The 27063-nt window shown below is 44.3% G+C and overlaps 1 protein-coding gene across 1 annotated transcript in view; it reads left to right on the top strand.

Moving 5' to 3' along the window:
* LOC140734590 (lysyl oxidase homolog 2-like) overlaps nt 1–27063 on the top strand; it is a 153681-nt gene that overhangs the window by 82586 nt on the left and 44032 nt on the right. Inside the window, exons 4-5 of the mRNA XM_073058766.1 lie at nt 6137–6348; nt 20046–20259. Coding sequence (XP_072914867.1) covers nt 6137–6348; nt 20046–20259 — 426 coding nt within the window. The remainder of the gene's footprint in view (nt 1–6136; nt 6349–20045; nt 20260–27063) is intronic.

Raw genomic sequence — 27063 nt, 5'->3', positions numbered from 1 at the left:
TTTATGACAGATCCTGCCTTCTTGAGGCACTGACTCCCATAGATGCTGTCAGTGGTGGGTCAATGTTGGCTGTCATAGAATATAGTACATAGAACAGGACAGTACAGTGTGGGCCCTTCAGCCCACAATATTGTGACAACCCATATAAACCTACTCTATCATCCATCTAACTTTTTCCTCCTACATAGACCATTGCTCTCCATTTTTCTTACTATCTAAGTCTCTTCAATATCCCCGTTGTATTAGTCCCTACCAATGTTCTGGTAGTGCATTGCATGCATCCACCACTCTGTGTAAAAAAAATCTCTCCTGTCATCTCCTCCACTCAACTTAAATGGATGTCCTCTAGTATTGGCCACTGCTATCCTACCTAAGTCTCTCATGAAATTCTATCAAGTCACCTATTGTCTTCTATTGCTCCAAAGAGAAAAGCCCTAGCTCACAGGACCTTTCCTCTAAAGACATGTTCTCTGATCCAGGCAACATCCTTGTAAATCTCTTCAGCATCCTTTCTAAAGCCCTCACATCCTCCCGATAATGAAGAGACCAGAGCTAAATTGAGTAGCACCCCAATGCCTGAATTTTGTCATAAATGGGATGCTTGCACATTTAAAACTGAAAAGCAGGTAATTACATGGAAGTTATTCTGCCCTTGTTACTTGTTGAAAGTCCTGTCCAGTTTGTTTCTCCTTGTTCCTTTTTTCCTTCATAGCCTTGGAATAGATTCAGGACAATGTATCTTTCTCTAAAAAAAAATGGCAGCATGGGCAAATCCATCCTAGCTTTGAAGACTGTTACCTATGTCATGGTTTCTAAGTCCTGGATCTCCCTACCCACCAGTACAGCAGGAGCACCCTCACTAGAAGGACTGAAGCAGTCTGAAAGTGGATTTTGCCAATGCTACCCATTTCTAGTGAATGAATGGAAGGGTGCTCTCTATAATAACATCAAAAAGGGGTCAAGATAGCATTACTGTATAAAAAGAGTAGTGGTACTAGGTATGTTTCCTGATGTTATTGTAGAAAGAATACATAGTAGAAAGGCTTCCTTTCATTCATTTACTGGATGTGGATTGTCATTGGCAAGGTTTGGAGAAGGAAATATAGATTCTGCCTTTTCCCAAGATAGCCTCAGGGTAATGCTCTTTGAACGCTTGTCGCAAGAAGATTAGAAAAGAGAATTGCAGATAATTGCAACGAGAGAAAATCCAGTGGCTTGGAAGGACTTGAGTTTTCCGTTTAGTTATAGCAGTGAGGAATTGTGACATGTTTGCTTGTGGGAAAGACAGCTGCTCAGAGGCAGGGCAAGCTCGTTAAACTGGGAGATGTTTATGTAGAGGCAGCGTGGGAAAGTGGAGAACCTGACAGCCCTCCTTTTCAGTGGAGATCAGTTGTTCCAGAAGAGATTGATGATGGTGGCTTCTATAGCAATGTGGCCCAATTTCAAATGCAACGCGCCAGATGAACATGAAGGAATAACTCAATATTTTTAATGTCATAGAATAAGGCCATTCAGTCTATTAAATTTGTGCTGGCTCCCGGGGAGCAATCTGTTTAGTTCCCTTCCTCCTTGTTAGCCAATACCTGTTTTAGATTATTTTCTGTCAAAAATGCCTGGGTTAGTAAATTTGCTGATGACACAAAGGTTGGGGGTGTTGTGGATAGTGTGGAGGGCTGTCAGAGTTTACAGCAGGACATTGATAGGATGCAAAACTGGGCTGAGAAGTGACAGATGGAATTCAACCCAGATAAGTGTGAGGTAGCTCATTTTGGTAGGTCAAATATGATGGCAGAATATAGTATTAATGGTAAAACACTTGGCAGTGTGGAGGATCAGAGGGATATTGGAGTTCGACTCCACAGGACACTCAAAGCTGCTGTGAAAGTTGACTCTGTGGTTAAGAAGGCATACAGTGCATTGGCCTTCATCAGTCATGGGATTGAGTTTAACAGCCAAGCGGTAATGTTGCAGCTATATAGGGCCCCGGTCAGACCCCACTTGGAGTACTGTGCACAATTCTGGTGGCCTTACTACAGGAAGGATGTGGAAACTATAGAGAGGGTGCAGAGGAGATTTACAAGAACGTTGACTGGATTGGGGAGCATGCCTTATGAGAATAGGTTGAGTGAACTCGGCCTTTTTTCCTTGGAGCGACGGAGGATGAGAGGTGACCTGATAGAGCTGTATAAGATGATGACAGGCATTGATCATGTGGATAGTCAGAGACTTTTCCCCAGGGCTGAAATGGCTAGCACAAGATGGCACAGTTTTAAGGTGCTTGAAAGTAGGTACAGAGGAGATGTTGGGGTAAGTTTTTTACACAGAAAGTGGTGAGTGCGTGGAATGGGCTGTCAACAACGGTGGTGGAGGCAGATATGATAGGTTCTTTTAAGAGACTCCTGGATAGGTACATGGAGCTTAGAAAAATAGAGGGCTATGGGTAACCCTAGGTAATTTCTAAGGTAAGGAGATGTTCGGCATAGCTTTGTGGGCCAAAGGACCTGAATTATTCTGTAGGTTTTTCTGTGTTTCTATATTTCTAACTCCTCTTTGATTCCTGTTGCCTTTCACCTCCACTAACATGTTAAACACAGGAGATCCTGCAGATGCTGAAAATGCAGAGCAACTCACACACACACAAAACACCTGAGGAACTCAGCAGGTCAGGCAGCATCTATGGAGTGAAATAAGCAGATGACGTTTCAGGCCAAGACCCCTGAGGCACCAATATGTCAATGTATTGTATCCAACTAACGCAAGACCTCATCTTTGGGATGTGGGGTGAGGCTGCAGCTTCTGGTCGGGGCATACTGTCACAGAGGGAACATGCAAACTCAAAAGACAGTACTTGTGGTTCGGTTTAAACTAAGATCACTGGAACTGTGGTGTATTAGCTGCACTGCACTGCTGGTCCGTCGTGAATGTCAGTGAATAGATGCACAGATGGATCATTCAGGGAGCAATTGGGGAAACATGAAATATTCTGGAAATGATCATTGTCAAATCTCATTTGAGATAAAGCTATTTTTATCTGATTAAAACAATATCAGTGAAATTGAACCTGCAGCATTCAACTTCCACCGCACCTCCTTTCCTAGGTCCTGACTGTTTTTCTGTACAGCACTTACCCCCAGGAGTACAAAAAAAGTATTTTGGCTGGTGTAGTGGTTAGACTACCAGTTGAGTCGTGCAATGAGCCAGTGCTCACGTTCTATCGCACTGATTGTAGGAATTGTTTCTTAAAGGGGTGCAGTGTTAAAAGGTGCCCTGACACTAAAGCACAACTGGTTGGTTGGTGCTCTTAAAGGAATGCAATCTGTCACCTGTTCATGATTCAGGCCCACAACTGACTTGAGTTCAACTCGGTGCCCACACCAACATAGTCGGGCACAGTTCTGGTTGCCCGACTATACGAATCAGAATCAAACTTTTTATGACTGATATAAGCTGTGAAATTTGTTGTTTTGTGGCAGAAGTACAACGCAAAAAGTATTAGAAGTTACAATAGTAAATAAATTAGTGCAAAAGAGAAACAGTGGGGTTGTGTTCATGGGTTCATGGACCATTCAGATCTGATGGCGGAGGGGAAGAAGGTCCTAAGATGTTGTGTGTTGGTCATTGTACCTCCTCCCTGATGGTAGCAATGAGAAGAGGGCATGTCCTGGATGGTGCAGGACAATTATGATGGATGCTGCCATCTTGAAATACTTCCTTTTGAAGATGTCCTTGATGGTGAGGAGAGCTGTGCCCATTGTGGAGTTGGCCGAGTCTACAAGTTTCTGCAGCCCCTTTTGATCCTGTGCATTAGAGCCTCCATACCAGGTGGTGATATAAGAAATCAAAATAATTGTGCACAGTTCTTGTCACCTGGCTACAGAGAGGATGTCATTAAATTGGGAAGGGTGCAGAAAAGATCATAAGAATGTTATCACATCCCTCCTACTCCAGCAGCTCCATAACATTGTGAGATAGCAGCATTTCTCCAGCCCTGGCATTTGGTGCATCTCCAGATTTAATTTCTGCCCTAGTGCTTGCCATGCCTTTGGCTGCTGGGCTCTAAAGCTCTGAAATTCCCTCCTAAGCCTCTCCACTTCTCTCCCTCTTTTTCTCCAAACCACAGCTAAAGCCTTCCATATTGACAACATTTTTGGTCACTTGCACTAACATTCTATGTGGCCTATTGTCAAATCATTGATTGCTATGTCCTTTAGACAATCTTCGTACTTAAATAGTTACATAAATGCAAGTTGTTATTTTTATAGATGATGAAACATCCAGTTCCACAGCACCCTTCTTTAAAGTTCCTGCCATGTGCCCACTGCATTAAGCCTTGTAAATCTGAGGTGAAATTCCTTTAAAATGTGTAAAGTCTTTGGCTTTGCACAAAAAGTTTATTCACAGCAATCAGTTGTATTAGACAGTAGGGAAGCAAAGATGTGGGGAAGATAGCAAGGAAATATATTCATGTTGTGGATCTCAGAATAGGCATGGGCTTTACTTATCTTAAGTCCCCATGTAGGCTACTAACAATTTAGTACCCAGGTTTGGTGTTGAGATTTCTTTTGTCACTCATTTGATCCAAACCTCAGAGTCGAATACATTGTGTAATCTCATCTTGTCAAAAACAGCTTGTTTGGTATGTCACATCACAACTTGATCCCAGGGTGTTGCAACTTTACATACCTTCTTTCATTTTTCCAAGTACTACCTCCCTAAACCAGGCGTCCTTCCATTTCTCCAGGTACTCCCCACCCTAAACCACCCAAATCGGGAAGCATTTTCCTCTGAGGAACCCTTGGTTTGATCTGGAGCCCCAGTTCTTTTCCTATCATAGACTCCTTTCCTCTCCAACCTTAAGACGTCTATGTACACTGGGGAAAATAATGTGAGGTTATCTCAGTGGAACACAAAACACAAAAAAAATTTACTCGCTTGCAGGGAGAAGTAGAACGATGTTTTTTCCTCAAATGTCATGGTCATAATAGTCCAATCATTCAGGACATAGAGTGTTGAGCCTTTGGCATTCTCAACCCAAGACACTGAGTTATTAACATGAGGGTTTGATAGGTTTTTGCTACTAAGGGATACAAAGGAGATAGTGTTAATGTAGAGAATTGCCGAAGACATTTGACATTCTTGCCTTCACTGGACTAGATCTTGAGTACAAGAATTGGAAAATAAGTTACGTTTGTAAGGATGTTTATGAGACTGCACCCCTGCACCCAAATATTATGTGTAGTTCTGTTCTCCCACTATAGGAATATTAGAGAGGGTGCAGTAAACATTCACAAGGATATTCCTAGGACTGAAGGTCTTGAGTTACAAGTAATGTTTGGACTGGTTGAAAGGAGGCGGCCTAGGGATGATACACATGTAGAGTTTTACATGAAATCACGATGGATGTAGATAAAGAGGGTGGTCTAAAATTGGAGGGTATAGAGTTAAGGCGAGAGGAGGAAGACTTAAAAGGGACCTGAGGGGCAAAATTTTCACAGAGGGTGATGGATGGATGTAATGAGCTTCTAGAGCAAATGGTAATGGTGAGTTCAGTTATGATGTGTAAAAGATAATTGGAAAGGTAAATGGATAGGAAAGTTTTAGAGGGATATGCAGGCAACTGGATCTGGCTCAAACAGACATTTTGGTCAGCAAGGGCGAGTTGGGCTGATGGGCTTGGTTTCATGATGCAAAACTTTCTGACTCTACGTCTCTTTTGATCTTGTGGACATTTGGCAGAGATTGTATGTTAATTTAGTCATGGTCAGCAATTGAATTGGGGTCTCAGCCCAAAACGTTTTCTGTTTGTTCATTTCCATGTACTCTGCCTGACTTGCTGAGTTCCTCCAGCATTTTGTGCTTATTTCCAGCACCTGAAGAATTTATTTGTTTAGGAATTGAATTGCATCGATTTGGTAGTGGAAGGGAATATTCCAAAGGGAAGTAGGTAAGTAGCATGGCCAGAGTGAAAGGGAAGGATGAGGGTAATGTCCAGTTCTTCAACAGGCTAAATGGTCACTTTCTGTGTAGTAATATAGTACGTTTTTAATGTCTTCTGACTCAGGTGTAAAGCACGTGTTAGAAGTGGAGGAAAGAACAGAATGTGCCACCTAATAACAATCTTTCATTTTAACTTCAGGAGGCGCAGCAACACGTAGAAGACATTCGCATTAAGGGGGTCTTTGGATCCTCCAGGAGGAGCTTGCCTGTGACCGAGGGTTACGTGGAGGTTAAACAGGATGAGCAATGGAAGCAGATCTGTAGCACGGGCTGGACGGAGCTGAACACAAGGGTGATCTGCGGCACGTTCGGATTCCCGACGGATAAAAGCTACAATGCCAGAGTTTACAAGTAAGGAGAAAGTTGGGCTCGTTGGAGCTTTTAATGTGATGTGGAAGAGCATGTAGCTCAGAAGAGGATAGGTATGCACCTCTCCCTCCTGTAGGATTCTGAGGCTGTACCCTACTGGTAGGAGTGAGACACCTTATGTGGGATTGCGGAATGTGATGTGGGGCTGCGGAGAGGAGATGAAGTGATTTAGGCCACCCTATGTCTGAAATAATACCTTCATTGTACATTAAATCAGAATTAGGGCTTCCTTTGCTGATGAGTGCAAGGATCCTAAATCAGGTACAGAGCAGAGACTATCTGGTCCCTTCCAGTGTATATTCTCTATCATATCTCACCCTAATAGTATGCATTTTCATCTTCTCTCCCCATGTATATCCAGCCTACGTTGCATGACCTGTCTGCCACATTCTCCATTGGCTTTATTGGTGATCGTCTTCCATTAATAACATGAAGCTCTGGCCTCCTTTGTAAGTGGAGACCGGAGTTTCACATCATAAGTGTAACATTTTCTTTCTCTCTCTCTCTCTCTCTCTCTCTCTCTCTCTCTCACTCTCTCTCTCTCTCTCTCTCTCTCTCTCTCTCTCTCTCTCTCTACTCTCTCTCTCTCTCTCTCTCTCTCTCTCTCTCCCTCTCTCCCTCTCTCCCTCTCTCCCTCTCCCTCTCCCTCGCCCTCTCCCTCTCCCTCTCCCTCTCTCTCCCTCTCTCTCTCTCTCCCTCTCTCTCCCTCTCTCTCTCTCTCTCTCTCTCTCTCTCTCCTCTCTCTCTCTCTCCCTCCCTCCCTCCCTCCCTCCCTCTCTCCGTTTCTCACATTAACCCTTTCATTGTCTAAAGTCAATGGGCTAAATGGCTTAATTCTGCTCCTGTATCAAATGGTCTTCAGTCAGATCGGGCCTCAGTTTAGGCAAAGGAGTCCCAGGCTATTCAACATATCCTGATAGGTATAACCTCATGCTGCTGGCATCATCTTCTAGAATCCTTTTTTGTTTGCACATTCTACAGTGGTGTTACATCTCATCTTCCTATTGAAACTGTGGTCTTGGTGGTCCCAGAGAACATAACTTACATTCCATCTGCAACCTTCCAGAAATGAATGCCAATGTTCAAAGAGAAATTTATTATCAGAGTATATATAGTCACCACGTACAACCGTGGTTTTCTGCGGGCATATTTAGCAAATCTATAGAACAGTAACTATAAACAGGATCTGTAAACTGTAAACAGCAGGAACAGTAAACTGTAAACAAACTGTGCATATGCAGGTTATAAATAAATAGCAATAAATAACGAGCATGAAATAACAAGAAAAAAGAGTCCTTAATGAGTGTAGTTACCTCTTTTGTTCAAGAGCCTGATGGTTGAGGGGTAGTGACTGTTCTTGAAACTGGTGGTTTGAATCCTGAGGCATCTGTAATTTCTACCTGATGGCAGGAATGAGAAAAGAGCGTGGCCTGGGTGGTGAGGATCTTTGATGATGGATGCTGCTTTTCTATGGTGACGTTTCATGTAGATGTGCTCAACGGCTGGGAGGGCTTTACCCATGATGTACTGGATCGAATCCATTACCTTTTGTTGGATTATCTGCTTAAAGGCATTGTTGTTTCCATACCAGGCCATAATGCAGCCAGTCAGCACACTTTCCACCACACATCAATAGAAGTTTGCCAAGGTATATAATGAAACGCCAAATCTCCGGGGACTCCTGAGATGCTGTCATGCCTTCTTCACGATTATATTTCTATGATGGGTCCAGAACAGGTCCTCTGAGACAGTGACACCCAGGAATTTAAAGCTACTGACCCTCTCCACCTCTGATCCTCCGATGATTACTGGCTCATGGACCTCTAGTTTTCCTCTCCTGAAGTCTACTATCAGTGACAGTGAATATTTGGTTCACTTTCCTATCTCCTCAATGTATCAGTACGTAATTGATAGATGAATCTCCCTACCTACTCTTTACCTGTTGCTGAGGAATATTATTATTATCAAAATGCACCATCATGTATTTATCTCTATTGAAACAGATTTGACCATGAAATGCTACTTTACAAGGTGGCTTGTATTTTGTTTCAAATTCCCCTCTGTGAATTACTTCTCCCAAAAGAAATATGTGGGTTAGAAATTATTCCTCCTTCTGCCACTTATGCCTGCAAGCAGCGGAAATTCTACACCTGCTCATTCATCTCCTCCCTCAGCTCCATTTGGGACCCCTGACAGTCCTCCCAGGTGAGGCAACACTTCATTTGCAAGTCTATTGGGGTCATCTACTGTATCTACTGAGGTCCCAAAGTGGCCTACACTGCAATGGTGAAACCCGTTGTAGATTGCGGGACGCTTTATCGAGCACCTCTGCTCCACCCACAAAAAGTGGAATTTCATGGTGGCTGACCATTTTAATTCCGATCCTCATTCCTGTTCCAACATGTTAGTTCATGGCCTCCTCTTCCGCCACAATGAAATCAGTCTCAGACTGAAGGAGAAACACCTCATATTCCATCTAGGTAGCCTCCAACCTGATGGCATGAACATCAATTCTTCTTCTTCTTCTTTGGTTGTCCATCGAAATCCAATGAGGACATCCACTCCTTTAACGGTGAGATCTTTGGTGACTATACAGTCCTATCCTGGATCCACAAGTTCTATTGCAGGGGGGACATGTATATGTGGTCATGATGGTAGTGATGGCAACCATGGCTGCATTTCTCCTGGCTCTCTTCTGCTGTCTTCTGGTTGTTCTTTCCATCTTCAGAATACAAGACCCGTCCCTATACCCAGCTGTCGCCAAGTGTTACGATCAGTAGCAACATCCTCCAGGTCCTCGGGTCTGATCTTGCACTTCCTTAAGCCATTCTTCATCTGATCCTTATAGCGCTTCTTCGGGCCCTCCAGCTGAGCGTCGACCATGATGTAGCTGGCGGTATAACACTCTGCGGGGTTGCCGACATAGGGGCATCATTATCACCTGCCCCAGCCACTGCAGCAGATGCTGGGTGATCACGGCCTCAATACTTCTGCAGTTGGTCTTTACAAGTATTTCAGTGTGAGGCACCCGCTCACGCCAGGTAATTCCCAGGATGCGCTGAAGGCAGCTTATGTGGAAGCGCTCCAAGGACTTGATGTGACGGCTGTAGGTTACCCAGGCTTCACAGCCATAAAGGAGGGTGGTGACACAGACCACTTGGTATACGGTGACCTTTGTGGAGGGACGAAGGCTCCTGTTCTGAAAGACTCTGCGTCGAAGTCTCCCAAAGGCAGCTGATGCCTGTTTAATGCGGCTCTGGATGTCGGTGTCAATATCGCTATCCTCAGAGAGAATGCTCCCCAGGTATTTGAAAGATGGCACTACTGACAGCTTTTCATCACCAAGTGAAGGCAGGTAGGGTGGGTGGGACACTGGTACTCTATTGGCAAATCACTTCTGTCTTGGTGGTATTGACGGTCAGCCCCATCCTGCTGTACGCTCTCACCGCCACAGCAAGGACAGTCTGAAGATCCGGAGTATGGACCACAGGAGCACAGTCACCTGCATACTGCAGCTCCAGGACCCGTTCTCTATGGAGTTTGGTGGTTGTGTGGAGCCTCCTGACGTTAAAGAGGTTGCCATCTAATCTGGCGTCCACTGCCACACCACTGCTGTCTTCAATCTCATTGTGGAGAAGCTTGGTAACACACAAGAGGAAGATGTTAAAGAGCACTGGTACTAGCACACACCCCTGCCTCACCCCTGTGCGTACAAGGAAGGGCTCGGACTCTTGTCCTCCTGTGGTCACCCGAGCAGTCATCCCATCATGGAACTGGTGGAGGATGTTAACAAATTTATTGGGACAGCCAAACCTGAGGAGGACATCCCTTAAGAGCTCTCTTTGCACAGTGTCGAATGCTTTGGAGAGGTTGACAAAGGCCATAAACAGATCTTGATGTTGCTCCTGGCACTTTTCCTGAAGCTGTGAAGATCATGTCGATCGTGCTCCTGTTCTTCCTAAATCCACACTGCGATTCAGGCAGCATTGACTCGGTGATGTTGCTGATGAGCCTCTGAAGCATCACCTTAGCCAGGACCTTCCCAGCAACAGAAAGGAGTGATATGCCCCTACTATTGCTGCAGATGGCCTTGTCACCCTTGTTCTTATAAATTACAATGATGTTTGCATTTCTCCATTGCTCTGGGATGTTCTCATCAGTCCAGCCCTTGGTGAAGTACTGGTGGAGGGTGTGCATACACATGTACCTTCCGTTCTTCAGTAACTCGGCAGGGATATTGTCAGTGCCGGGGACTTATTGTTCTTAAGGGAATGGACAGCTGATAGAACCTCCTGGAAGGTTGGTGGTAGACTGAGGTCGTGGATAGGAGGAAGTTCAGGCAGTTCGTCCAGGATGGTGGGGTCTGCGTCAGAATCCTGATTAAGCAGGGTGTTAAAATGCTCAGCCCAACTCAGCAGAATAGTATTCTGATTCTTCAGAAGTGTTTGACCATCTGCTGTTTTCAGGGGAGTAACGCATCGATTTATTAGGCCATGGATAGTTTTGACAGCATTGTAAAAATTATGCATGTCATTATTATCGGCATAGGACTGGATTTAATGTTCCTTTTCAGTCCACCACTCATTTTGTATGGCCCGTATTGCCTTTTGCACTTTCCTCCGAGCTGCCTGCCAATGCTGTCTGATGCTGATGGTTGATGGGTTATCTAAGGTTGCCCAGTGTGCTTTGTGCATGTCCTTAAGCAAGTTGTGGATGGTATCTGAGTTATCGTCAAACCAGTCTTGGTGGTTTCTTCTCTTATGGCTGATGGTTTGGGCTGCTGCCTCATAAAGCAAAGATTTAATATAGGTTCACTGTTGTTCCATGGTATTTTCTGAACTCAAACAAGGCTCCAGCTGCCTTAGATTCTCATCTAGGATGTGTCGAAACTCACTTCTTGCTTCTGTGTTTCTCAGGCGGTTACAATTTAGCCGCTTCTTATTGGGTTTTTGCAGCTGCGGGGGAGGGGGAGACGCACTTTCATATGGAGCTTGGCCACAATCATACGATGGTCAGTCCAGCACTCTGCACCTCTCATGGCACGGGTGATGAGAACATCCTTGATGTCACTATGTCTCACAATGATGAAGTCGATCATGTGCCAATGTTTAGAGCGAGGGTGCATCCACAAGGTCTTATATTTTGCCTTCTGCTGGAAGATGGTGTTGGTTAGGGTAAGGTTATGCTCAGAGCAAAGAGTAAGTAGCCTCATGCCATTTGCATTCACCTTGCCAATACCATGCCTACCTAGCACACCACTCCATATCCTGTTGTTCTGTCCCACCCTAGCGAAGAAGTCCCCAAGCAAAAGGATCTTATCATTCTTAGGGATCCGGCAAAGAGCTTCATCAAGCATTCCTTGGCCTCATTCTCAGATGGCAAAGCTGGTGCACAGTCACTGAGAAGCGTGGCATAACGTTTCTTTGCCAGGGGGATACGGAGGGTCATTAGTCTTTCACTAATGCCAACAGGTGTTTCTGTGAGACTTGGTAGAAAGGTGTTCTTGATGGCCAGTCCTACTCCATGGAGATGTTGTCCACCTGGGGGGAAACCTTTCCAGAAGAAGGTGTAACCCATCCCTTCCTCTGTTAAAGAGCCTTCATCCAGGAGCCTGGTCTCACTAAGGGCAGCAATGTCGATGCTGTAGTGCCTCAGCTCAGCAGCGATCAAGGCTGTTCTCCGGTGAGGTCTGTCAGAGATACCGTATGAGTCCAGGAGAGTCCTTACATTTCATGTTGCCAGTTTTAAGTTGTGTTGTTTCTTATTTCGACCGCAGTAGTGGAATAGCCCAATAGGCGTGGTAACCTTTCCAGCTGAGTGATTGAATGGGCAATTTTTAGGCCACATTTTCTAGGCCCTTCCCCAATTGGGGTGAGCAGTGCGGTCCATACATAGGGCTGCTCAGTCACTCAGGGGTCTGCCGAAAACAGCTGCCACTCAGTCCCAGCTGCCAAATACCCTGTGCCGCTGCCATGCAGGGTTCTGACCAGGAGCTCCCAGTCCATTCGTACCTGCTCCCGTTGCCAGACGCCCCATCGCCATCAGACTTCAACCATATGTAAGGTCCAGGTATTGTTCACTGTGCTGACAGGTGGAGACCTGCGCAAGGAAGATATTAAAGTGCAATAGGGTGTGTGCCATCCCCAGTAGCACTATCTTCACCATGATGAGGTAAATCCCGGTGGCAAGGGTGATCCCAGGACAACTAGTCCCACATCTTGGCTGCAGGAGGCTGCCAGGTCCTTGGTCTGTTAAGGCCTGCCAGCGCATTGCTTTTCTGTCAGGGTGTGCTCCCTTAACCTTATCTCATCAGACTTATCACAAGGCAGTGGGGTTATTTACCCATAGCTGGAACAGTGGTTGATGGGCGTCAGGGCGTGTCCACACAGTGGTGGGCCTGCACACTGCGTCTCCAGGGCCCACTGCTGCTCTGAGATCCCCTGTAGTTTAGCCTGGGACCGTAAGATACCCAGTTTCCACGTGTGGCCACGAGGAGGCACTGCAGGAGTCTTGGTGGTGGAGAGGCTCTGTACTGGCAAGAGGAGGCTTACACACTCGGCTCCTCTTTTCACCCTCTGTTGAGAAGGCTAGCCAGCGGCAGTAGCTGTAAGCAGAGAGCACTATGCGGCATGCAGCATGCAACATGCACTAACTACAAGCACTACTACACTAGACGCTTCACACACACCCTGTGAGCAAATACTCCACCCACACACAACAATACACTGCCACAAAGACTACCGTCCAGTGGCACTGACCTCTACAATAATGAAGTGCTTTGAGAGGTTGGTTATGGATCGCATTAAGTTCCATCTTCCTGCTGCATTGGACCCTTTCCAGTTCACTTTTCCCTCACGTCATTCCACTGATGATGCCTTAGCTTCTACACTCTGTCATGTCCCTCATATGCCGGGATGTTGTTTTCTCAACTTCTGCTCGCCATTTAATATAATTATAAGAACATAAGAAATGGGAGCACAAGTAGGCCATCTGGCCCATCGAGCCTGTTCTGCCATTCAATAAGATCATGGCTGATCTGGCCATGGAGTCATCTCCACCTATCCCCAGAACCCTTAATTCCCCTACAATGCAAAAATCTATCCAACGTTGATCACCCCTTAGACGCCGATGGGTAAAATTGTGTCTCAACTGGATCCTGGACTTGCTGACAGAAAGGCCACTGTCAGTCCGTGTTGACAGAAACATCTCTAGCTCTATCACACTGAGCAATGGCACTCCTCGTGGCTGAATACTCAGCACACTGTTGTTCACTCTGTTCTCACGACTGTACTGCTAGGTCCATTTCAAAATGAATCATCTAGTTTGCTGATGACACAACAGAGTCTGGCCTCCTCAACAATGAAAATGAGACAGTGTACAGGGAGGAGGTAGAGGAACTGGTCAAACGGTGTGAGCACAACAACTTGAGTGCCAGTGTGGTCAAGACCAAAGAGATGAATATGGACTTTGGGAAGGTGTAGACTGACTACTCCTCACTGCACATACACAGCTCCTCCGTGGTGAGATTTAGGAGCTCCAGGTTTCTGGGAGTGCACATAACAGAAGTTTTCAAGAAAGCACAACAACGTGCTCTCCACTTCCTGAAGAGCTTGAGGCAAGTGAGGCTCCCCACCCCTCTATTCTAGCCAATCTTTACAGGAGCATCATCGAGAGTGTCCTGAGCAGCTATATAATCATCTGGTATGGAAATTGCAAGGCATCTGACCTCAAGTCCATACAAAGAATTGGGAGGACTGCTGAGAGGATTATCAGAGTCTCTTGTCCTGCCATCAGAGATATTTATCAGGAGCACCACATATACAGTTCCCTTAGCATTGCCATTGATCCCTCCCATCCATCCAACAATCTCTTTGACACCCTACCATCAGGCAGGAGGTACCATAGCATTAGGACTCAAACCATTAGATGGGAAACAGCTTCTTCCCTCAGGCTGTAAGGCGACTGAACTCTCTGCCACCAGCCAGGTATCATCACGTATGAAGTGCCAGCAGAGTTGTACAATTTACTTTTTAACTTGTGTCACAAATGTGCCTTATTATTTGTTAATTTATTTGTGGTTATATTACCTTATGTGTTGCGTGTGAGTTATATGTACTGTGTTGTGCATTTTGGTCTAGAGGAACATTGTTTCATTTGGCAGTATACATGTGTATGGTTGAATGACAATAAGTTGAACTTGAACTTGATTTCTCCAACTTCCAGTAATTTTTCCTCTTCCTCTTCTCTCATCAATTCTACACTCTGGCCTCTTATCGTTTCTCACCTCTTCCTCAAGTCACTCCTCCTTTCTTTTCTCCCATAGCTCCTACTTCTCTCCTATTGGGTTCCTTCTTCTTTTCCACCTATCACCTCCCAGCTTCTTTCTTCATCTCCTCTCCTCCACCTAGCCTGGTTTACCTATCACCTTATAGCTTCTCCTCGTCCCCCCCTTCCACCTTCTTATTCTGGCAACTTCCCCCTTCCTTTCCAATTGTGATGGAAGGTCTCAGCCCAAAATGTTGACTGTTGATTCACTTCCATAGATGCTGCCTGACCTGCTGAGTTCCTCCAGCATTTTATGTGGATTGCTTTGATGTTCTAGCATTTGCAGAATCCCTTGTGTTTAGAAATTATGCGTCTGATTCCTGACTCCATTCATGGGTATTGAATGAGCTGATCTCCTTTAACCTGTTCTCAGGGTAAGAATTAAAACAGAGTGCAGGAAATGTTCAGCATATTGGCCAACGTCTATGGAGTAAGATGACCGATAATGAGGTAGTTAGAGGTAATGGGCTTCAGCTGTGATTGGGGGTTTAAGGGTGGTCCATCAGGAACAAAGAGACACAGAGACTGTTGCTTGTACTCCCTGACAAACAGCTGTGTGTGAGAACTGTGACCATCCCATAATTACAGCATACTAATATGGCTACACTTTAACTAATATGAATTTGTCCGATGCTTGTCCTCCATGAGATACTTAAGAGCAGTTATGATCATATCTCTCCCACCCTAATTCTTTAAGGACAACCTTCAGCACTCTTGCCCACTGACCCTTGTTTACGAAGGAGGTACCTTTGCCAAGGTTCTCCAGTGACCCTCCACTCATGCACACACATAAAAATCACTATATAGATATCAACTTCCGCCATACAATAATGAGGGAAAATAACATGATCATGGAGGTGGGAAAAGGCTACTTGATTAATTGCACCCTGCAAAAGCCTCCAGGAGGGTAATCTCACAGATCCAACCTCTCTATCTCCACGTGTTGTTCATGACTTCCTTTATCAAAAATCTGCCAAGCTAACTTTTAAAAACTGCTAACTATCCTATTTCGATCATTCCTTCTCAAAGAAACATCAAGGACTGAGAGAGGTCGTTGGCCCATCAGAACAATGTAACTCCGATATCTGTGGTTTTTCTCCATACTTTTCATTTTCACATGGAATCTCACTTCCTCTTGAAAGTTATCAGTGAATCTGTTTCCATTCAGACTCCACATTCCCACCACTCAGATTGCTCACTCCCTACAGTTTTGCTTGAGATTTCAAGCAGCTGCTGCCATTTATATTGCCAAGGAGCACTAAAAACGAGTGTTTAGTACCAAGCCATTTAAATTGAAACTAAGCTGGATTATAAGAGGAGGTGTTTGTAGTTTCTGAAAGGATGGAGAGAAGTGAGAACCCAATTTCGGGTTAAAGGAATAAAGATTAATGTTTGCTGCCGACAGGACAAGACATGTTCTCACCCACAGTTGCTTGTGATAGCATTTGAGCCCATCTGATATGAGGGAATTATGCACAGGAACAGATTTTGCCATAGGGAAGTGTGGGCCATATCTCAGATAGCTAGAATTATAACTAAGAGCCCATTTGATACCATCAGAAATTTTAGCTGGCACAGGTCTTCCTGGAGGGAACTGCGGGGAGAAGCCCCAATTTTATTGCTAGGATCTCAGACTTGGAACAGAATTACTACCTTAGAGGATTCCATGTAGGTGGCTGAAGTGTCACCAGAGACAATTGTGGGTAGGAGGTGGGCTGTCCTTGGGTAACGAGAGGCAGGAAGTTGCCTTTCCTTGGGCAACGTGAGGCAGGATTTCAATTACTGTCACAGAGAAGAGCAGCGGTACTAGAGGAAATTAGGACTGCCATCCCTAGATTATTCTTATTTGTTATTTAGAGATGCAGCATGGCAACAGGCCATTCTGCCCGATGAACCCCATGCTGCCCAAATACACTCATTGGACCAAATACTAACACATATATCTTTGGAACATAGAAGGAAATCAGAGAACCCTGAAGAAATCCACACAGTCACTGTGACAATGTACAAAATCTTTACAAAGAGCAACGGGAATTGAATCCCAGGACGCTGGTACTATGGTAGTAATATGCTAACCATTACACTACTGTGCTGCCCCTTTTTGAAATGTAAATATTGCATTCCACAGTTTAATTATTTATATTATTTTAATTTCTTATTTACTTCTGGAGATTCCTCTGCCTTCAACAATCTCAGCCTCTGTCTAGTCAAACATTTGGATATTTACCCCATGTATAATATTTTAAGAACCTAATGATAGCAATGTTAAAATATGTAGTTATTTATGTCTTCACATTTTCTAGTTGGCTCACAATGTCCGAGAAGTTCCTCCTTCACTGACGCTTGGTCCTAATGTCACTATATTAAGTTCAATCAGTTGTGTAACTGCTTTGAGGTTTTAGTTTGATGTGTTGAGGAAGCATTATACAGTAAATGCACATTATTTTTTTATCTTGCTGATTGAGGAGATATGTGACAACAGATTTTGACCAATGTGAACATAAATAAGTGTAGTTATTTAGCCCTCCAAGGTTATTCCAACACAGCCAATTGATTTTCCTTCCTGATTTACCCACGTGTGCTCCAGCTCCATTGATACAATCACCAAACAAAAATCTGTCTAAATCTACCTTGAAAATAATGACTCGCAGAAATTCAGCCTTTGGGAAAAGAGAGTTGAGGATTCCACTGTTATTTATGTGAATGTAATGCTGCTAGATATTGCTCCTAAATGGTTTAACTTCAGACCTAAGATTATGGTATACACATTTGGCATTTTAACTTTTGGATATTTAACTTTTCAAAGTTACAGAGAAATGTGGCATAGGATTGGGAATTGTCAGATTAAATTATTCTTTCAGAGCAGCCAGTATGATTATGATGGGCTGAATGGCTTCCTTCTGTGCAGTGCAGTTTCAATCTACTTGATAATGTAACTTAAAATAGTGGTGAAGTATTGAGATGCTGCTTTGTTGGTATGTGGTGCTTCTCTCAAAAGTTCTTCCAGGTGTTTAAACTAGGGATGTTTTACAATGGGTACAATAAACACACTTTAAACCAAAGGCTTCCTTCATCGTTTCCATGTAAGGATTACTGGAGAGCTCCTCCATGCTCCACTTGGATGCTGCATGAGATGTTAACTTAAAGTTCTGTCCAATAACTCAGGTGGATGCAATAGATCTCACCACACTATAGTGAAGAGTAGAGTAGTTCTCCCTGGTGTTTCATTCAGATTTTTAAAACAGTGATTTGGTTATTATCACATTACAGTTTGCGGAAGCTTGCTGTGCGTAAATTGGAATCACTTTATGGAAATAATGACACTTCAAAAGGGACTCATAGCCACTGAGTTATACACCATCGAGACACTTCCTTCGACTCACAAAGTTTGCATCTACCATCACCCACATTTGTACTGACCCTACCCTAATCCAATTTTTATTCTCCCCACATTCCCAACAACCCTCTTCAGATTCCACTGCCCACCTAAAAAAATTGGGGCAAGTTAACTTATTAAACCCAGAAAAGTGTGAAGAGATTCACTTTGGGAAGTCAAATTTGAAGACAGAATGTGGGGTTAATGGCAGGATCCTTAGCAGTGTGGAGGAACAGAGGGTCCACATCCACAGATCCCCTAAAGTTGCCACGCAAGTTGACAGGGTTGTTAAGAAGGCATATCGAATGTTGACCTTCATTATTTGGGGGACTGAGTTCAAGAGCTGCAAGAAAATACTGTAGCCCAAAAACTCTGGTTAGACTGCACTTGGGGTATTGTGTACAGTACTGGTCACCTCATTATAGAAAAGATGCGGAAGCTTTAGAGCGGGTGCAGAAGCAATTTACCAGGATGTTGCCTGAATTAGAGAGTATGTCTTTGGTGGGTCAGTTGAGCAAGCCAGGGTTTTTCTCTTTGGAGCAAAGGCGGATTAGAGGTAACTTAATAGATTTATACAAGATGATAAGATGCGTAGATCGAGTGGATATCCAGAGACTTTTACTCAGGGTGGATTTGACTAATACAAGGGGACATGATTTTGAGGTGATTAGAGGAAAGTATAGGGGAAATGACAGAGGTAGGTTTTTTTAACACAGAGAATGGTGAGTATGTGGATCGCCCTCTCACGGGTAGTGGTAGAGGGAGATACATTGAAGACTTCTAAGAAATTCTTAGATGGGCACATGGATAACAGAAAAATGGAGGACTACGTAGGGGGGTAGGGACCTGAGAGAAAGAATATTGTGGGCCCAAGAACCTGTACTGTGCTATTGAGTTCTACTTTGCAATGTGGGAGGAAACCCCTATGCCCATAAGGAGAACATGCAAACTCCGCATAGACAGCAACCAAAGTCAGGTCACTGGAGCCATGAAGCAATATTTCTACTCACTGTTTCACTCAGAGAACTTTGAAATGTACTTTACGAAAACTGATCACTGAATATGAACACAAGTCTTTCTTCCTGTTTAAGACCAACCTTGCAGCCTCTAGCCAATAATGGTTTGAAATGATAGAGGTCTGTTAGATTTTGAAAGGAGTTGGAAGGGTAAGTTGGCTGAAACTGCTTAAATTGTTGACATTGATGAACGTGGGAGATGAGGACATGGTCAAATGATTTAAGTACCAGTCTCTTCCTTTTAATTGTTCAGTTCTTTCGTGATTTCATGCAGAATTATGACCACTTTGATCACTTTGCACTAAAATTGACTTTTATTTCTAATTGCATACTTTCTCATAAAAATTGTAAATAATTCATGTATACGCCACATATAAATGCTACGTTATCATAGCAGTTAGTGTGATGCTATTACACTCAGAGCGTCAGAGTTCAGAGTTCAATTCCAGCATCTTCTGATAGAAAGTTTGTATGTTCTTTCCATGTGTGCGTGGGTTTCCTCTGGGTGCTCTGGTTTCCTCCCACAGTCCAAAGGTGTAATGGTTAAAAGGTTAATTAGTCATTGTAAATTGTCCTGTGGTTAGGCAAGGGTTAAAATCAGTGGGCGGTTTAGCTCAATGTCTCTAGATAAAAAAAAAATTTTTATGGTCTAGAGAGCACTGCTTATCTGATGCTGTGTGCCTGCATTGCTAATGCAAGGGAGTTTCTCATTGCAAGCATGCACATATGCATTTCTGCAGATGACATTAAACTTGACTGTGACTTTGGTGGAATGCTTTCCACTGATCCCATGCTCCTTTAGTTACCTTTAACCTGAATTTCTTGCATTTTTGATGGCTGAGAGCATTAGAGGAACTGAAGGTAGGGTGGGCAGATTAAAGGCTGTTTGACTTCCTTCTGTTCCTGCTGAAGGGTGTATTGTTCCTGGAACTGACTGGGTTTTGATTCCCCCCTCTCTGCAGGACTTTTGCGAGCAGGAAGAAGCACACTTACTGGCCCTACTCCATCAACTGCACAGGCACCGAGGTCCACCTCTCCAACTGTGGCTTGGGCCCTCCCGCAGTGGACAGGAACCACACGTGCAAGAGCGGGATGCCCGTGGTGGTGAGCTGCGTCGCAGGGCGGCCCTTCGCAACCATCACCTCCACTCGAATCCGGAAAGCCTTCCCGCTCAAGGTGATGTGATTTGCAGAGCTGTCCTGCTTGGGAGGGTGGTGGGTAATGGTCCCCAAGGTGGCTTCATGGAATTGAATGGTTCGAGTCGCTGGATGGTGTCATCCTGTTCCTAAACCGTGTTAGTCCAGGAACTCAAGGAACACAGAAAGTCGCTGAAGACACTGAACTCATCCAGAAGTTCAGGTGGGTCAAGTAAAGGAGGTCAGAAGGCTGATAATAGGCTAGAGACTCACTGAGTTTGGACTGCAGTTCCACATGGTCCTTTGATCTGGTCATATGCTGGACTCTGATTGAGTCAACTATGGATCTCTCTCGTGTATCCTGGTGGTGGTGGTGGTGGTGGTGGTGGTGGTGGTGGTGGTTGTGTGTGTGTGTGTGTGTGTGTGTGTGTGTGTGTGTGTGTGTGTGTGTGTGTGTGTGTGTGTGTGTGTGTGTGTGTGTGTGTGTGTGTGTGTGTGTGTGTGTGTGTGTGTGTGTGTGCACCTGTAGTTCAGTGAGCATTTGCGCCATGTATGGGTGTGTATGTATTTGTGTATGAACACCTGCGTTACATCTGTGAGTGTGTGCACGCACACAGGTGTATGGGGTGCGTGTGCATGATGCAGTGCCTGTGTCTGCCTGAATGCCAGCAGGGTGAATGTTTCTGCAGGAGTTTGGAGTCGGTTTGCTCAGGTAGTTTGCCCTGCCCTGCCCCAAACGGCTGGTAATTTTTAAAATGCATGCACAGTTCAATTAAGTACTGCAGCTGAGGCATACACAGCAAGATCCCACAATGAGCGAAAGGGTAGAACATAGAACGATATGTTTATTGAACAGCCCACAAAACTGTGCTGAGCCAATTATATTAGTAATTAATTGGCCAACAAAGCCCATCCCTTCTGCCTACACCATGTCCATATCCTTCCATTTCCCTCAAAGTCATGCGCCTACCTAAAAGTCTTTTGAAATCCCTAATGTATCCGCCTCTACTGCCACCCCAGGAAGCACATACCAGGCGCCCACAACTCTCTGTGTAAAAAAAATCTTGTCCCTCACATCTCCTTTGAACTTGACCCCTCTCACCTTACATACATGCCCTCTGGTATTAGATATTTCAACCCTGGGGAAAAAGACGCTGTCTGTCTACTCTATCTTTGCCTCTCATGATCTTTAAAACTTCCATTAGATCTCCCCTAAATAATCAGATAACCATCTCCGATGCTTGAGGGTGGACTGCTAACTTGGAGTAAACATATATGGGAAGAATTGAACCTAAGATGTTTGACTGAGTTGGAGTTGTCGTCCTTCAGAGGTCAAACACTGTCACAATCAAAGCTCAAGCCAGTAAGGCATGGGGCCTGCAGAAACCATGAGTGGTTTTATAACCAGAGGGTGTATACCGACGTTGCTAAGGCATATTAGGAACCTGTGGCTTGGAGTTGAATGCTCTTGTTAGTAAGAACTATTTTCGAGTAGTTTATATAAACTTAAGTTTGAAACACAAGTCAACACGCAGTGCATTCCATTTACTATATGTAATGCATATCAGAAAATAGAAGCCAGATGGATATTCTGGCTGCAAATCCTCTGCACGTATTAGTCAGTTCTGCCAGAGGTTCTCTTCTTGAGTGACCAAACCCCTGATCAATAGAGATTTATCCTGTGCTTTGATCCAAAATGTGAATTGCTCAAAGGTTTTTGAAACAGGTGGTCCCTAAACTCTCTTGGCTGGGGAGAGAGTGGGGGAGGATCCCTCTGGTGTGAAAAACCATAGGCTCGATGGTTTAGTCCCTTCTCTAAGCTCAGGAACAGTGGAGTGGGAGACTGGACGGAGAGAAGTGGATGATTCAGCCCTGATCCCTTGTGTGCGTTGTTCAGTCCTCCCCTAATCCCTCCTTCCATTCCCTTGCCACCAACCTGTGTGCTTTCCTGACCACCACACCAGTTACTTTAAGCACTCCATAGCACCTGGCTATTAGACCAAGCTTATGGTCACCTGTGTTATTGCAACTTGTTTCAAACATTATGTGATGTCACGGTTAAAGAGTCACAGAGTATGGAAAAAGGCCCTTTTACTCACTTGTGTCCATTCTAGCCAAGATGATGCAAGTCCTCCCAAAGGGTTTTGGCCCGAAACGTCGACTGTGCTCTTTTCCAAGATGCTGCCTGCCATGCTCAGCTCCTCCAGGATTTTGTGTGTGTTGCTTGGATTTCTAGCATCTGCAGATTTTCTCTTGCTCATGATTCAAGCAATTCCCATTTCCCAGTGCTTGCCCTATAGCCCTCTCAACTCTTGTCTTCCATCTACCTGCCCACATTATATTTAACTGTACTTAATGTACCTCCCCCAACCACTTCCTCTGGCGGCTGCTTCCATCTACACTCAGTGCCCACTTTATTAGGTACCTCCTGTACCTTTTAATGTGGCCACTGAGTGTATGTTCATGGTCTTCTGCTGCTGTAGCCCATTCACTTGAAGGTTCAACATGTTGTGCATTCAGAGATGCTCTTCTGCACAGCACTGTTGTAACACATGGTTAGTTGAGTTACTTTTGCCTACATGTCAGCTTGAACCAATGTAGCCATTCTCCCCTGACCTCTGTCATTATCAAGGCATTTTCACTCCACAGAACTGCTGCTCACTTTTTTTGTGTTTCACACAATTCTCTGTAAACTCTAGATCATGCCATGGATGAATACCATTAAGCAAGGAGTCCATGGACCCCAGGTTGGAAACCCCTGCAGACTGCTGTGCGTGAAAGTCCAAAGAGATCAGCAGTTTCTGAGATACTCAAACCACCCGGTCTGGCACCAACAATCAATCCACAGTCAATGTCACTTAGATCACATTCCTTCCCCCATTCTGATGTTTGGTCTGAACAACAACTGAACCCCCTGACCATGTCTGCAAGCTTTTATGCCTTGAGTTGCCGCTACATTAGATAACGAGTAGGTGTACCTAATAAAGTGTACCGCCCACTGTATAAAAATATTCAGAATCTGAATTGGGTTTATTATCATTGATATATGCCATGAAATTTGTTGTTTTGTGGCAACATTACAGAGCAATGCATTAAAAAATTAATATAAGCTGCAGAAGAAACTTTCAAAATAAGCAGTTCAAAAACAGAGCAAAATAGTGAGGTCACAAACAAGAGAAACCCTGCAGATGCTGGAAGTCTGAGCAACACCCACAAGATGCTGGAGGAACTCAGGAGGCCAGGCAGCATCTATGGAAAAGAGTACTGTCTACACTTCGAGGTGAGACCTTTTAACAGGACTGATAGTGAGCTAGTGATGTAGTGTTTATGGGTTCATGGTCTGTTCAGAAATCCGTTGGGAGGACGGGAAAAAGCTGTTCCTAAAACATTGAGTGTATGACTTCGGGCTCCTGTACCTCCTCCCTGATGGTAGTAATGAGAAGAAGCCATCCCCTGGCTGGTGAACTTGAGTTATCCTTTAAGTTATTAAACCTTTCATCTCTCATCTTAAAACTATGTCTTATTTTCGATAACCAAAATAAAGGGAAAAAAAGATCTCTCACCTTCTCTATGCCCTACGTGATTTTAAAGATGATTTTATTTGGGCAGCAGGGTAGCGTAGTGGTTAGCATAGTGCTTTTCAGTATCTGCGATCCAGGTTCAATTCCCGCCGCTGCCTCCCCATGGCTGCTTGGGTTTCCTCTGGGTGCTCCTGTTTCCTCCCACATTCCAAAGAAGTATCAGTTGGTAGATTAATTGATCACCGTAAATTGTCCCGTGATTAGACTAGGAGTAAACTGGGTGATTGCTGGGCGTTGGAGCTCAAAGGGCCAGAAGGGCCTTCTCCATGCTCTATGGCAATAAAATAAATAAAATATACCTCTGTGAAATCACCCCCGCCCCCCAAAGTGTCACTGTTGTGAAGTACCTCAGGGTGTTTATACCTTAAGAATTGAAAATTTTCAGAGTTGTACAGTATACTTAGATAATAAATAACCCTTTGAACCTTTAAAAAATTATTGTAGTTCTATATACTCACTTGCTTTATCCCATTTTGGGTTCTGGATTTACAGTCACCATTAACTTATCTACCCCAATCTGGTCCTGAGGCCTAGGAAGCCACAGTGCGAACGTACAAGCTTTTCATTTCATAACATGGCTAAAAGATGGAACTGTGTGGTAGAGCGCCATTAAAAAATGCCAGGCCAGATGGATTGAAAAGGCTGAGTGTCAGGTCCAAGGCGAGGGTTGGGCTGGTTCTGGTCTCTGCTCAACGACGTTTACTCTGCTCTGCACTGCACTGAGGCAGAGGCTGTGGCCTGCACCAGCTACTCTGGGCTTCATGCCTGCAGACTCACTTCCATTCCAAATGTTATTGGCTTACTTTTATTGTTTACACAATTTGCTTTTTTTTCCCCTCTCTGCACATTGGGAGTTTGTCGGTCTTTTTTGTTCATGGGTTCTTTTGGGGTTCTTAGTTTTGTGGCTGCCTGTAAGGAGACGAATTTCAAGATTGTATAATGTATACATACTTTGATAATAAATGTACTTTGAACCTTTGTTGGCTGGAGGTATTGCAGAAGTCTGGCATGGTGCTCGTAACCCTGCCCTCCATTGAATTTGGGCTGTGTGCCTCTCTTTCCTCTCTCTCTTCCCAGAGGAGTCACGTTTAACATTAATGTTCGGACTTCTGATATCTTCTCTGTGACTACGAGGTTGGTGAAAGTCAACCTAGTGTTAAACTTTGGGAGCATTGAATAGGGAGCTGACAGTGAACGGTGTGCAGCAGAGGAGTTAATCTCCCTTGTGGGTAGCTCTCTTGGTTTCCTTTTCTAAGTTGCAAGTATCAGACACCATTCCAAAGACTTAAGCCCATTAGTACTGTTAGAAATGTAGTCTTTTAAACTTGATTTCTCATTAAGTTTTTAGATCCAAATCAGAATCAGGTTTTATTATTACTAACACTGAGATACTGTATGTCATGAAATTTGTTGCTTTGTGGCAACAAGATATAAAAATTAATATGTTATAATAAAAATACAGTATATTAAATAAATAATACTAAAGATGAATAATGAGGTAATGTTCATGGGATCACAGACCTTTCAGAGCCTAAGATACTGTTGCCCAGGAACTTCAAGCTACTCACCCTTTCCACTGCTGACTCTTCAATGAGGATTGGTGTGTGTTATCCTAAATTCCTCTTCCTGAAGTCCACAATCAGTTTCTTGCTCTTGATGATCGTTGTGACAGCATTTAATCAGCTGATCTATCTCGCTCCTGTACACCTCCTTGTCACCATCTGACATTCTACCAACAACACTGGTGTCAACAACCTGAAATATCGTTGTTATGTTTCCCAACTAGATACTGCCTGACCAGCTGAATATTCCCAGTATTTTCAGTTTTTGATCTCATTGGCATTATTGCTTGTGGGGCCCTGTTTATGTAGATGTTGACTGCCATTTGTGGCTGTGTTAGTTTCTGCATCAGATCAACTTTCTCCTTTTTGGTGGAGAGGAGATTTAAAAATAGCTTTGTTTGTTGCACGTGTCAACAAGCAACGCAGTTGGAGGATTGTGTGGGTGAGGGGGCAACCCACAAATGTAGCTCTATTCGATGTTTAAGAGACTGTTACACAATTCCCAGTACCTCAGTATCCAGGACCTTAACTGCAGTCCTTCCCCACAAAGCCTTTGTGCCAGCTGCACTCAGCACATACTCCTGCAGCCTTAAATGTGCCAGTCAGCAGCATTCCCTTATGACCATAAGACAATAAGGATAGGAGCAGAATTAGGCCATTCGGCCCATTGTTTGTTCTGTCATTCGATCACGGCTGATTTCAACCCCACTCTTCTGCCTTCTCTGCATAACCATCGACGCCCTGAATAACCAAGATCTGTCAGTCTCTGCTTTAAACATACCAAATGACTTGACCTCTGCAGTCTGTGGCAATGAATTCCATAGGTCTGCCACCCTCTGGCTAAAGAAATTCCTCCACATCTTTGTTCCAACGGAGCATCCTTCTATTCTAGGGCTGTGCTCTCTGGTCCTAGACTCTCCCCATCATGGAAACATCTTCTGCATATCTACTTTGTCTAGGCCTTTCAATATCAGATAGATATCAATGAGATCCCCCTCATTCTTCTAAACACCAGCGAGTTCAAGCTCAGAGCCATCAAACACTCCTTGTGCATTAAGCCTTTTATGCTCGTAAATCTCCTCTGAACCTCTCCAATGCCAGCATGTCCTTCCTTCGATATGGACATACAACTGTTCACCATACTCCCAAGTGTGGTCTAGTTTATGGACATCGTGTTGTACTAGAAGACCAGGAAGCTTCAGACACATAAGTGTACATCATTCTCCAGCTGAGTTTTCCACCTGGGCATGTGGGAATGGGGGGGGTACCACCCAACACATTGTGCTTGTCCCTCCTCCAAAGAGTCATCTGTAATCTGCTTCCATGCTGCTGCCTCAACCCCACCTCACTTGAAGCTTTTGACTATCACAAATCTATCATATGCAGATTTAAAATGTACAGTTGACCCAACTTCTTACTTGTAGGGATGAGCTCCAAACTATCCTATGCTTGAAATTTTTGATAATCAGCACAAAGACACAGCTGGTAGAACCACTGCCTCACAGTTGCAAATCTGGGTTTGATCCCGTCCTCCGGTGTTATCTGTGTGGAGTCTGCCGTTTTCCTTGTGATGCCATGGGTTTCCTCTGGTTTTTTTCCACCTTTAAAAAAATGCAGATTGGTGGGTAAGTTGGCTGCTGTAATTGTGTTGGTGAGTGGTAGAATCTGGGGCTGTTGTTGAGAATATGTCAGCATGGAGTC

Source organism: Hemitrygon akajei, chromosome 1, assembly GCF_048418815.1.
Source record: "Hemitrygon akajei chromosome 1, sHemAka1.3, whole genome shotgun sequence".
NCBI lineage: Eukaryota > Metazoa > Chordata > Chondrichthyes > Myliobatiformes > Dasyatidae > Hemitrygon > Hemitrygon akajei.
The sequence above is the reverse complement of the archived record's forward strand: the minus strand, read 5'-3'. Positions and strand labels throughout refer to the sequence as shown.